Source organism: Rhincodon typus, chromosome 2 (genome assembly GCF_021869965.1).
Source record: "Rhincodon typus isolate 14 chromosome 2, sRhiTyp1.1, whole genome shotgun sequence".
In the NCBI taxonomy this organism is placed as follows: domain Eukaryota; kingdom Metazoa; phylum Chordata; class Chondrichthyes; order Orectolobiformes; family Rhincodontidae; genus Rhincodon; species Rhincodon typus.
The window spans coordinates 99,052,664-99,065,922 of record NC_063333.1 but is presented as its reverse complement, the minus strand read 5'-3'; the positions used below and the strand labels follow the sequence as shown (position 1 = coordinate 99,065,922).

Genomic DNA, 13,259 nt, shown 5'->3' with positions numbered 1-13,259 from the left:
GTCTGTCTTCTCACCAACCTATCTGCTCCTCCCGCCTCACTGACCAATCCCCACCACTGCCTGTCTGCACTCACCTATCGCCATCCCACCTACCTACTCCAGCCCCACCCCCCCATTTATTTCATATCCACCCTGGGCCTCCCCCATTTCTGAAGAAGGGTCCCGACCCGAAATGTCAGCTTTCCTGCTCCTCTGATGCTGCCTGGCCTGCTGTGTTCATCCAGCTCCACACTGTTATCTCAGAACTATTCAGTCTTGCTGACTCAATTAGAGCACTAACATTGAGACACTCGTGAGGTTGTTGACTTGCTTTCTGATCTGGCTGGTTATAGTTCAGAAATTTTGTCACCGTGCTAGGTAACATCATCAGTGTGGCCTCTGATGAAGCGATGTTGTTCTACTCCACTTAGTATTTAAATGGTATTGTCTGTTGAGGTGTTTTGTGTCATCTCCAGTTCTTTTTTGCAAGGGTTTGTAATATGGGGTTTGTATAATGGTAGAGAGGACTCAAGAAAGTCAGAAACATCATAATCCTACCAGCGGATAAATGGCACAAGACTGTCATTATGAACAAACCAGACTACATTGAGAAAGCACAGGCACTGTTTGGAGGTACAGACACTTACCAACAGGTGGAGACAGACCCAACACTGCAGCTAAGGAATAGGATCACCCAGACACTGAAGAGACTAAAGAATGCAGGACAAATAACCAAGACAGACTATATAAAAATGAAACTAGAAGGCACAAACACCTCCCGCTTCTACTCCCCAAAGTACACAAACCAGGCATCCACCTCAGACCCGTTGTCTCCTTACCGGGCACACTCAACATACAAACTGGCCAAGGACCTACAGAGACTGAAACACCTGGTCAACGGATCACCCCACTCTCTCCACTCAACCCAGGAATTCCTTAATAACCTCAGGAACATCAAAATCAACGATGATGAGATTATGGTATCCTTTAACGTCACAGCACTATTTGCGTCCACTGATGTCCCACTAGCTAAAGAAACACTGGCCACAATACTAGAGGAAACAGGAACGCTGACCGACAGCTCCATCAGCAAGGATAGCGTACTCAGACTACTGGACCTATGCCTCACCACACACTTCACCTTTAATGGTTAAGTATACAAACAAATTAATGGCACACCTTTTGGGGTCACACATCTCAGGACATATTGCAGAGGTAGTCATACAAAGATTGGAATGCATGACCCTCCCTTGTATACAGCCAAAACTGTGGATACGATACATGGATGACACATTTGTCATCATTAAATGCACGAAGTTAGAAGAGACACACTACCTCATCAACAACGTATTCACCAGGATCAAATTCACAAGAGAAGAGGAAAACAACAATCAACTTCCGTTCCTAGACATCAGGGTAGAACAAATGATGAACGGGGAATTCCAAACCACAGTATACAGGAAGACAACCAACACTGACCAAATCCTCAATTTCCACAGCAATCACCCCAAAGTCCACAAACAAAGCTGTGCTAGGACACTATTCAAATGGGCCACAACCCACTGTAACACACCTTTGCAAGAAGGAGGAAGAGCACCTGTACAAGGTCTTCGCTACCAACGGATACCCCACCATCTTCATCCGCAGATGCCTACTAGATAGACAAAACTGACACTGAAACTCTTACGACCACTAGGAGTCAGGATAGCACACAAATCCACAGCCACACTATGACAAGCACTCACAAGGACCAAAGACTCCATATCCACAACAGACAGGACCAATTTAGTATACAAAATACCGTGCAAGGACTACCACGAACATTACATCAGCCAGACAGGAAGGAAACTAGCCATCACGATACACGAACACCAGCTAGTAGCAAAACAACATGATGAACTTTCCCTCATTTCAGTGCATTCTGACAGTGAAGGCCATCAATTTAACTGGGACGACGTGACCATCCTAGCTCAAGCCAACCTTAAATATGCACGGGAATTCCTAGAGGCCTGGTACTGCACCCATAATGCTTTCAATAAACATGTGAAATTAGACCCCATATACAAACCCTTGCAAACAAGAAGCAGAAACACCTCAACAGACAAGATAATATAAATACTAAGCGAAGTAGAGCAACATTGCTTCATCGGAGCCCGCACTGATGATGTTACCTAGCATGGTGATGTCTGTACTGTAACCAGCCAGCTCAGTGAGCAAGTCAACAACCTTATCCACAACCTGAGCTACAAATCTTCTCAAGAACCTTAATTGAGACACTCGAGTAGAGTGCTAACATTAAGACACATGTTATTTTAAAACAAAGAACTGGTGATGCTGGAATTCTGAAACAAAAGCAAAAATGACTGGAGAAATTCAACAGGCCTGGCAGCATACTTGAAGAGAAAACGGAGTTAATATTTTGAAGACTGGAAACATTATCTCTATTACCTCTCCATAGTCACTGCCGGACATATGGAGCTTCTCCAGCAATTTCTGCTTTTCTTTCAATGTTTGTTTAGTCCTAATGTCCAGGGAAGTTACAGGAAACTAGATTACAACTAGATTTCACAGCTGGGAAACTCTTTTTGAAGATTAATGCCTGTATTGTATCTCTCAAAGCTGGCAGGTCTATTGTGCCATGATATCAAGCAAATGAAGCACTTTTTCTCACATTGCAGTTACCTGTTGTTCGTCACCATCCCGCTCATTATCAGCTATCCCAAGCAATCCATATCACATGGAGCTAAATAGTTACATCTTTAATCTGAAAATAACCAATCCAATCCCTCTGTATCTAACAGCATAATGATTACAGAGAAATATATAATGAATAATTTGTCCTTGTACTCCATTTGTTGAAGCTGCAAAACTTGCTGAAGAGGTAACACTAAACTATGGCTAGAAATCACAATGTGCACCTCATTCCAACCATAAGGGAGGAGAGCAGTATCTGATATCCCACCAAGTTCTTATGTGAAATGCATTTCACCAGATTAGATTTGGCCTGAATAAACAGTAAATCAGCAATCTCTTATTTGACTCCTAAAGCCAATGTAAACTTCAGCCAGAGGAAGATTGATTCCATGGCTCCAGTTTGCCCAGTTGAGCTGAGAAAATCTTTCCTGGATGTTAATTCATCAAGTGTTTGGCATGATTGGGCTTGAAGCAGCTACAATCCTAGCTGACGTGTCCTAACCTGGGTGCCAGCGGGTTACTTAAGTTTTTAATCATTTCTATTTTATTTTCTCCTTTTGGACATACAGGAGAGTTATTATCTGACATCTTAGTTCAGTGTTTAGGCCCAGTGTGAAGAAGGTTTTCAGAAACATTCTTTCCATTGATAATAGTACAGCACATTATAAGATCTGATATGGTCCTGCTCAGTGTGACACTGAGGAAGCTTGCCAAGTGTGTTCCTAACATTTATATTAATTCACAACAATCCCATATTGTGTCAAAATATTTAAAGCAGCTTTACCATCAGTGCTTATTTAAAAATCAAACAGGTAAAGGGAATTAGGATTAAAATTGACATTCGTATGCTTTCCTTTGTCTACTTCTGTAATATTCTTAAATACTTTCATTTACTGCTGAGTGCCAATGACATCACCTAGGAGCCAGGCTAGAAATTACTGCAGTGCTGAATTAATATCAGTGACAGCAATTATTAACCTAGGATATTTCAGTGAAAGTGTCATGACTACTGGGTATATGCATTCAGGCTGCTCACCCTGTCATGTGTTGTAAATCTTTGAACCTGGTCCCTTTATGTTTTTCACTTGCACTTAAAGCAAAAACACATCTTTATAGTACAGAACAATAGTGCAGCACAGTGGAGCTCAAAGACGTTGTGGTGCAGTGATGGTCATGACCTGTGATTTTCCATAGTGAAAAGGGAACAACAATTTATTTACTTGTTACGTGTAATAATTTCATCAATAAACTTGAAGAGAACGTATATTAAAGTCCTAGAGTTGTGTCTTTACCGTCTGTCTGGAGACTAAGCATTGCCTGAGATCAGAAAGGAAAATCTGAAAGGGAGGATTGCACACAGAATCCAACTGATTTCTCCTCCTGTACTATGTGTGGTGGCCAGGACAGCCTAAGTGATGAATAACATAATGCAGCATCTCCACTTGCAGCAAATAAAGGGTTAGTTGGTTATCACTTTGACTCAGTTGGCAGCCCTGCAGTGTGGAAGCAGGCCGTTTGGTCCATCTGAAGACCCTCTGAAGAGCATCCCACCCCTCTACCCTATCCCTGTACCCCTGCATTTCCCATGGCTAATTCCCCCAACCTAGTCATCCCTGGACACAATGGCAATTTAGCATGGCCAATCCACCAAGCATTTTTAACAACCTGAAGACTCAAGGCACTATACAAGTGTAAATTATTTATTTCCTGTAAAACTGGTCTCTACTTGTCCTTTTTAAAGGCTTAACTTAGTAAGTTGATAGATAACAGAAATCTGAACTCCTTGCTTGTTTATCCTGATGTTGCAAATAATCTACAGACATAGCATAGGTGGACGTTTTAAGCTCTTAGCTTCATTTTTTGTGCTTTTGTGCACTTTACACTTCCTTGGAGGCTGCCAGTCTCTATGGCTTATTTTGCTTTTTGGTGCAGAGGAATAGGCAGCCGATGCCACAGTTTGTCACACTGAACTGTCAAGGGGGATTAACATGTTGCTATACGACACGTCAATATCGCAGATGATGCAGCAAACACACTGTATCAGTTTCAATCAAATGGCCACCTGTGAAATCAGGCGGGACTAGTCCTTAGTAGGGTGAGATGGACTGCGGGGTATCGCCACACTCAGTCAAGGGACTCTTCCTATTCTAGTCCAGTTGGTTCGCCAAGGTCAGTCAGCCACTTAGTCCTATAAGAATCCAGGGTTCCATGTCCTCACAGTCCAGTGATTAGGCCAGTTAGTCCTGCAGGTCAATTGCAACCCACTTGAGGTGCGGTGGAGACATTGATCCGAGGGTGGCCCATTTTCCTACGATGGGTGGCACAGTGGCTAGCACAGCGCCAGGTGCCTGGGTTTGATTCCCTCCTTGGGTGATTGCCTGTGTGGAATTTGCACGTTTTCCCTATGTCTGCATGTGTTTCCTCTGGGCGCTCTAATTCCTCTCTCAGTCTAAAGATGTGCAAGTTTGGTAGATTAGTCACACTAAATGCAGTGTCATGGGGATAGGGTGTGGCAGGGGCTATCTGGGTGGGATGCTCTTAAGAGGGTTGGTACAGACTTGATGAGTTGACTTGATATTTCTTTAATTCTGTGAGATGAAGGGAAAGACTGAATATGATGAAAGAACAGTTAGTGGTGAGGTGTCCCAGTGAGTGAGTAGGAAGTGCAGGGGTTGAGAAGGATCGATAGTTTGAGAGGATGAGGTGGGTGAGAGCCCTTGAGTGGAAATGTGCAATATATTGGGAGTTGTAGCCCGTGAGCCCTGGTGAGAAGCATGTGCAAATAAGGCAAAGTTAGAGTGAGTAGTGACAATACAGTGTGGAGCTGGAGGGACACAGCAGCCCAGGCAGCATCAGAGCAGCAGGGAAGTTGACGCTTTGAGTCGGGACCCTTCTTCAGAAATGGGAGGAGGGGGAAGGGAGTTGGGAAATAAATAGAGAGAGGAGGGGTGGGGAGTGGTGGGGAATGGTCAGTGAGGTGGGAAGAGCGGATAGATGGGAGAGAAGATGGACAGGTTGTGTCAGGTCAAGAAGGCAGGGATGAGATGGAGGATTGGACATGGGATGAGGCCAGGAGTGGGGAGATTTTGAAACTGGTAAAGACCACATTTAGGCCATTGGGCTGTAGGCTCCTGAGGCAGAATATGAGATGCTGCTCCTCCAGTTTGCGGGTGCTGCCATTGTGACACTGGAGGAGGCCCAGGATGGACATGTCACCCAGGGAGTGGGAGGGCATGTTAAAAAGTTTCACGACTGGAAGGTGCTGTTGTTTGTCGTGTACAGAGCACAGATGCTTTACAAAATGGTCACCAAGTCTACGCTTGGCCTCACCAATGTAGAGGAGGCCACATCGGGAGCAGTGGATACAGTAGACCAAGTTGGCAGATGTACAACTGAACCCCTGTCATATATGAAAGGTTTGCTTTGGCCTTGAATGGACGTGAGGGCGAATAGTGTAGGGGCAGGTGTAGCACTTCCTGCGGTTGCAGGGAAAGTGCTGGGGATAGTGGGGTTAGTGGGGAGTGTGGAGTGGACAAGGGAGTTGCAGAGTGAGTGGTTCCTACCAAAGGCAGATAGGGATGGGGAGGGAAATATCTCTTTGGTCAAAGGGTTGGATTGTAGGTGGCGGAAGTGGCGGAGAATGATATGCTGGATGCAAAGGTTGGTGGGGTGGTATGTGAGGACAAGGGGGATTCTGTCTTTGATTTTGTTGGGGGGGGGGGGGGGCAAGAAGTTTGGGGGCAGAAGTGCGGGAAATGCAAGAGATGCAGTTGAGGGCATTTTCGATCACCGGAGGGGTAAGTTGCGGTTCTTGAAATAGGAGGACATCTGGGTTGTCCGGGAGTGGAACACTCCATCTTGGGAGTAGATGCAGCGGAGATGGAGGATTTGGGAGTGAGGGATCACGTTCTTGCAGGAGGGTGGGAGAGAGGAGGTGTAGTCCAGGTAGCTATGGGAGTCTGTGGGCTTGAAATAGATGTCAGTGTTGAGGCGTTTACCAGAGATGGAGACAGAGAGGTCCAGGAAGGGGAGGGAGGTATCGGACATAGTCCAGGTGAATTTCAGGTTGGGGTGAAAGGTGTTAGTAAAGTTGATGAACTGTTCCACAGAGCCAACAAAGCAGGCATAGCTTGGACCTATGTGGGTGCTCATGGCCACCCCCTTAGTCTGTAGGAAGTGGGAGGAGTTAAGGGAGAAGTTGTTCAGGGTAAGGACGAGTTCTGTTAAGCACATGAGGGTGTCAATGGAGGGGACTGATTGGGCCTGCCGGAGAGTAAGAAGCAGTGGGCTTTTAGGCCATCTGCATGAGGGATCAAGTGTGCAGGGATTGGATGTCCGTTGTGAAGATGAGGTTTTGGGGGCCAAGGAGTTGGAAGTCTTGGAGGAGGTGGAGGGAGTGGGTAGTGTCCCGGATGTAGGTGGGGAGGTCCTGTACCGGAGGGAAAAGACAAAGTCAAGGTAAGCGGAAATGAGTACTGTCCCCATGACCAAAAATATATTTGCCTCCCCACCGCTATCTGCCTTTCGTAGGGAGCGCTGTATCCGCGACTCCCTCGTCCACTCCACACTCCCCACTAACTGCACCACATCCGGTACCTTTCTCTGCAACTGCAGGAAGTGCTACACCTGTCCCTAAACATCCCCCTCACCAGTCCTTTTTCCACTGTTACACCGGCACTATCCCCCACCTCTTCCTCCACCACACTGATGACTGTATCGGCGATGCCTTGTGCTCCCATGAGGAGCTTGAACAGTTCATCAACTTTACTAACACCTTTCACCCCAACCTCAAATTCGCCTGGACTATCTCCAATACCTCCCTCCCCTTCCTGGACCTCTCTGTCTCCATCTTGGGTAACCGCCTCAACACTGACATCTATTTCAAGCCCACTGACTCCCATAGCTACCTGGACTACTCCTCCTCTCTCCCACCTTCCTGCAAGAATGAGATCCCTCACTCCCAATTCCACCGCTTCTGCTGTGTCTGCTCCCAAGATGGGGCATTCCACTCCAGGACATCCCAGATGTCCTCCTATTTCAGAGCCCAAAACAAACCTTCCATTATCAGACAGGGGGTTCACCTGTACATCCGCAACTTGGTCTACTGGATCTGTTGCTCCCAATGTGACTACCTCTACATCAGTGAGACCAAATGTAGATCGGAGACCGTTTTGTAGAGCATCTGCGCAACAAACAACACCACCTTCCGGTTGCCAACCATTTTAACTGCCCCTTCCACTCCTTGGGTGACATGTCCATCCTGGGATTCCTCCAGTGTCACAATGACGCCACCCAGAAACTGGAGGAACACTATCTCATATTCCATCTCAGGAGCCTACAGCCCGATGGCCTGAACATAGAAATCACCAGTATTAAAATCTCCCCACCCCTGGCCTCATCCCATGACCAACCCTCCATCTCCTCCCCGCCTCCTTGACCTGACACAACCTGTCCATCTTCTTTCCCACCTATCTGCTCCTCCCACCTCACTGACCAATCCCCACCACTGCCTACCTGCACTCACCTATCACTATCCCACCTACCTTTTCCAGCCCCACCCCTCCTCTCTCTATTTATTTCTGAGCTCCCTTCCCCCTCCCCATTTCTGAAGAAGGGACCCGACCCGAAATATCAACTTTCCTGCTCCTCTGATGCTGCCTGGCTTGCTGTGTTCCTCCAGCTCCACACTGTATTGTCTCTGACCCCAACATCTGCAGTTCTTCCTATATCTTAGAGTGAGTAGTGGCCTTGTGAGTGCAAGGCAGTGAAAAGAAGATGGTGGTTCTCACCCTTGTGAAGCAAAGAAGACCTTCTTCCTAAAATGCTGGGCTTCCCAATTATCTTGGCACACTGCACTGACCTGTACTGTAGTGTAGATCCAGCTTGACTTGGCCTGGTGATATGGCCTCCTGTGACTGCCCTGAGTCTTCCTTTCCTCTGGGTTGTATGTTCAGTAGTGATTGAGAGCACATTGTGACAGCCAGTTCCTGGCTTGCAGTGTCTAAGGTGGTGGCAGCATTGGGAAAGCCTGAAGGGTGAGCACTGCACCTCTCTGATCATGCAGCTCCTCAAGAAACGCACCCAAGTGCCCAGTTGCACAAATTAATGCAGTGAAGAGTGGAAGATTGTGTGGGAAAAGTCACTCTGGATCTCACTAGATTCGAACTGCAAATGGGAAAATTCCACCCCATGTGTTTGTTTGCTTTAGGGCATATGGAAGGAAAACACCATCTGAGGGTGCCAGAGAATAACTTTCATTAGAAATCTAAGGTTATAAATAGAATAAAGCTTGCTTTAAAACAAAAACAAATGATAATGCAGTGTTGTAGAAAAGACCCAAATGCATAGTGAAACTTTTATATGAAATATTTTTTCCCAAATAAAGCCCTGATTTTTTTTTGGTATAGATAGGTATACAAGTTTCATAATTGGACATACCTTTTAAAAATGTAATTTCTATATAATTGGATAGGAAGCTTTCTGAATCTTATACCCTGGATGAAGATTCTACAGAATAGATTTATTTGACCATTCTCTGGCTTGAGATAATACAGTCAGGACTCTTAAATCAGGTGTGACAATGCTGGGTGGTCCATATATTACAATAAAATTGCATATCAAGCTGATTCTCAGAAGACCATCTTCAACATTTCGGTACATCTAGTTTATTCCATACACTCTGATTTCTGGATCAGCTGTTACAATTTATGACTGAGGAACTGGTCTCGCGCTAGTGCTAAATCCTTCACAGTTTTTTTGCTGTGATCCCACGTGTTCACTGGGGACAAGGCTAAGACGGCCAATTAAAGTGAGTTCTAATGTGACCTTTAACAGCTGTCATGGAGATTATTGTGCCAGCTATTTATATAGGCCTACTTTTAAACTTGCTGCATTTTTGATGTTCACATTTCCACAAAAGTATAATTTTAAACAAGTCTGCAGTCTAAAGTAAACAAACTAGGGATTTGTCATTTTTCTGTTCTTCTCATGCAGGTTTTTCCTTAAAAAAAAAACCTTTGCAAATTTAAATATAGTCGTCTGAGGCAACCAGTCTAACTACAGTAATGTCACTGTTGACACCGAGTGAAATACATTGATGTGTAGGCAAATGCATCCTGCTGAACTGCACTCATAATTTGATTATAAATTGCACACAAGGGATGGATGATTTATAGGTTGTCAACACCTTATTTGACTTGTGCTATAATTTCCCTTCATTAGGAGTCTTTCATTATTTTGTTTGCTTTTAACAAAATTAATGCATCTTCCTGCTCAAAAATCATACATGCATGGAGTGAGCAACGAATTAATCTTTTGACCTTGATAGTGAACATGCAAAATGTAGGTAAAAATTCATGAAAAACTCTGAGTTATTACTGCTATTAGCAATCCGTGAATGTCAGGTCCTGCAGTAACTGCACTCTTGGACGTGTGCTGAAACACAATTCTATCTTTGCAAATATTCTACAGGCTATCTTTGACCGAAATAGGAAGGATGAGTTGCCGGGGCTACAACTGGAATGGATTGATGGGATCTGCAAGCCATTGTTTGAGGTACTTTGAACTATGAAACAAACTGTGCTTCTTTGTATTGTGCTTAGTTACTCCATCATAGCCAGTTTTCTTAAAATGATTTTTAAAATATGAACGGAATTTTAAAATTGTTAAAATGCTGTGGAATATATCATTTAAAGAAAAAACATATTTTTCGATGTCCATTTGAATCTTTTAGTTATATGCATAGAGTTTTAATTACATGACATTCTGACTCACAATTTGTCACATGACACTTGATCCTGTGATATCTGATCCCATGACTTCTTCAAAATGTAATTGCTTTTACCTGATAATATTTGGAGTGGATTACTTTGCGCCCAGTTTTGTGGCAGTACATGTTATGCAACAAGTTCTAGGGGCACTCCAGTCAGCAGGCAAAGGTGGGAAGCTGAAGGTAGAGAGTAATTCACTGAGGAGAACCAGAGATGGGGGATACTTTGGTTTGAACAGTAGCTAATGGTAACTCATTGAGATTACCCTGATAACGAATAGTAAAATGGTAATACTCAAGATGCCACTCATAGCCAACAGTAATATATGTGTAAAATCATTAATAGGTTACATGGGACTGGTAGTAATAGTTGTAATTTTCTGATAGCCTGTCCGTAACTAATAATAATCCTGTATCCTGCCATGAAACCACAGAGTCTCTGAGCATTCCACTATTTGCAGTCAGCTGTGCCTGCCCATACAGTTTATGAAAGTGACAACTCTGAACTGGAACACTTGGTAAGAAATAACCTTTCTTTGGACTTCAGACATCAAAGCTGGGTCATACAGACCAACTGAATTAAACTAAAGGATTGCACCGTGGGGCTTGATGTTACTAGCCCTTCTCACAGGGCCACATCCTAAACTTAACTTGGCGCTAAGTATTTTAAACAACCAGTATTAATAGAGGACAGTATTCACAGAAGTGTAGATATTACAGCACAAGAGGATCTCATACAACCTGACACATGAAGACTCTCCTGTAACTCGGATTCCTTAACCTCAAGACCTTCTTATATATTTCTCTGTTTCAAATGTTTATCTTATTCTCTTTGAAGTTGTGTTTTAGTTATAATTCACCATGGTAAAATATCCCAAGGCCTAATTACATAATTAAGAACTTTCTTCCTTCCCTTCTGCTTGTTTCTGAATCCTTGATTAGCCAGGACTTTGTTTCATACTTGCCCACCAATGGCAATGAACTTTTGCTGTTTACTTACACTAAGATCTTCAGGTTACAATCATCCCTTAATGAACTGCTTCTCTGTATCATTCACTGTATTGCTGCTGCTTTAGTACTGCAGGAATTGCACAACCCCAGTTTTTATTTTGCCCCTCACATAAGCACCAATACCTAGCCCTTTTACTGCCTCCAAACCCACATCTTCTATCGCTTCATTCCTAGTCTCTCTCAACTCCTAACTGCCCAACCTGTAGTCTCCCTCTCCCTATCTTTCAATGCCTCCCTGGTTCATCCATTGTGATCTCTGCTCCCGCAAGCCCCCGCTTTTCAGTCTCCCACTCTTCTCTCCAGCCTTGAAACCTCTGATTTCATAAAGTTCCTAATCCAGCTCATTCATTCAGACCTCTTGCTCACAATTGCTAAGAACCCCTACCAAAGAACTGACAGCTGAGATTTCTGAGTTATCCCTATTCCTAGCTTGCCAGCCTCCTGATGAATAAGTTCGTGTGGATGTTTCCCCAGCAATAGCTCGCAATGTCGCAGAGTGGGAGGACTGGAGTGGCTGATACATTATGGCTGTTACATTGCAGCTGGACATTTCAATTGTTGACTTGCCAAGTGTCTGGAGGTAGTGCTTATAGGAGGAACCACTGGCTCTCAAGAAACTTTGTCGTTGTGACAGCTTTGAGAATCCTAATGTGTAGTAATTCATAACAATATTGAGTGCTGCAGGATAAGTCTACAATCTGCTGTGAAATATGATCTTGCCAGGCATAAGTCTATATTGAAAAAAAACTGGAATAGCAGCTAAACCAATTCACCTTCAGAGCTGAGATAGCAAGAACTGCAGATGCTGGAGTCAGAGATAACACAGTGTGGAGCTGGAAGAACACAGCAGGCCAGGCAGCATCAGAGGAGCAGGAAAGCTGACATTTTGGGTCGGGACCTTTCTTCAGAGATGGGGAGGGGGAGGGGAGCTCAGAAATAAATAGAGAGAGGAGGGGTGGGGCTGGGGAAGGTAGTTGGGATGGTGATAGGTGAGTGCAGGTAGGCAGTGATGGGGATTGGTCAGTGAAGTGGGAGGGGTGGATAGGTGGAGAGAAGATGGACAGGTTGTGTCAGATCAAGGAGGTGAGATGAGAGGGAGGGTTGGTCATGGAATGAAGCTGGTTTAGGGAGACTTTGAAACTGGTAAAATCCACATTTAGGCCATTGGGCTGTAGGCTCCCAAGGAGGAATATGAGATGCTGTTCCTCTAGTTTGCTGGTGGTGTCATTGTGACACTGGAGGAGCCCCAGGATGACATGACACCCAGGGAGTGGGAAGGGGACTTAAAATGGTTCGTGACTGGAAGGTGTTGTCGTTAGTCGCGTGTAGAGCGAAGATGCTCAAAAAAGCAGTCTCCGAGCCTCCGCCTGGTCTCACTGATGTAGTGGAGGCCACATTGGGAGCAGCGGATGCAGTAGACCAAGTTGCTGGCTATGCAGGTGAACCCATGTCTGATGTCGAAGGTTTGTTTTTTGCCTTGAATGGAGGTGAGGGGGGAAGTGTAGGGGCAGGTTTAGCACTTCCTGCAGTTGCAGGGAAAGGTGCCAGGAGTGGTGGAGTTAGTGCGGAGTGTGGAGTGGATGAGGGAGTCACGGAGAGAGCGGTCCCTATGAAAGGCAGAAAAGGGTTGGGAGAGAAATATATCTTTAGTTGTGGAAGACTCTCAGAGCGTTTTGTACAGCATCTCTGCTCTGTATGTGACAAACAACACCACCTTCCAGTCGCGAAACCTTTTAATTGGGTGACATGTCCATCCTGGGCCTCCTTCAGTGTCACACTGACGCCACACACAAACTGGAGGAGGTGC

At 44.8% G+C, this 13,259-nt stretch overlaps 1 protein-coding gene across 1 annotated transcript in view; it reads left to right on the top strand.

Annotated features, from left to right (window-relative positions):
* Positions 1–13,259, top strand: part of pde11al (phosphodiesterase 11a, like) — a 279,256-nt gene that overhangs the window by 252,885 nt on the left and 13,112 nt on the right. Inside the window, exon 19 of the mRNA XM_048614034.1 lies at positions 10,144–10,227. Coding sequence (XP_048469991.1) covers positions 10,144–10,227 — 84 coding nt within the window. The remainder of the gene's footprint in view (positions 1–10,143; positions 10,228–13,259) is intronic.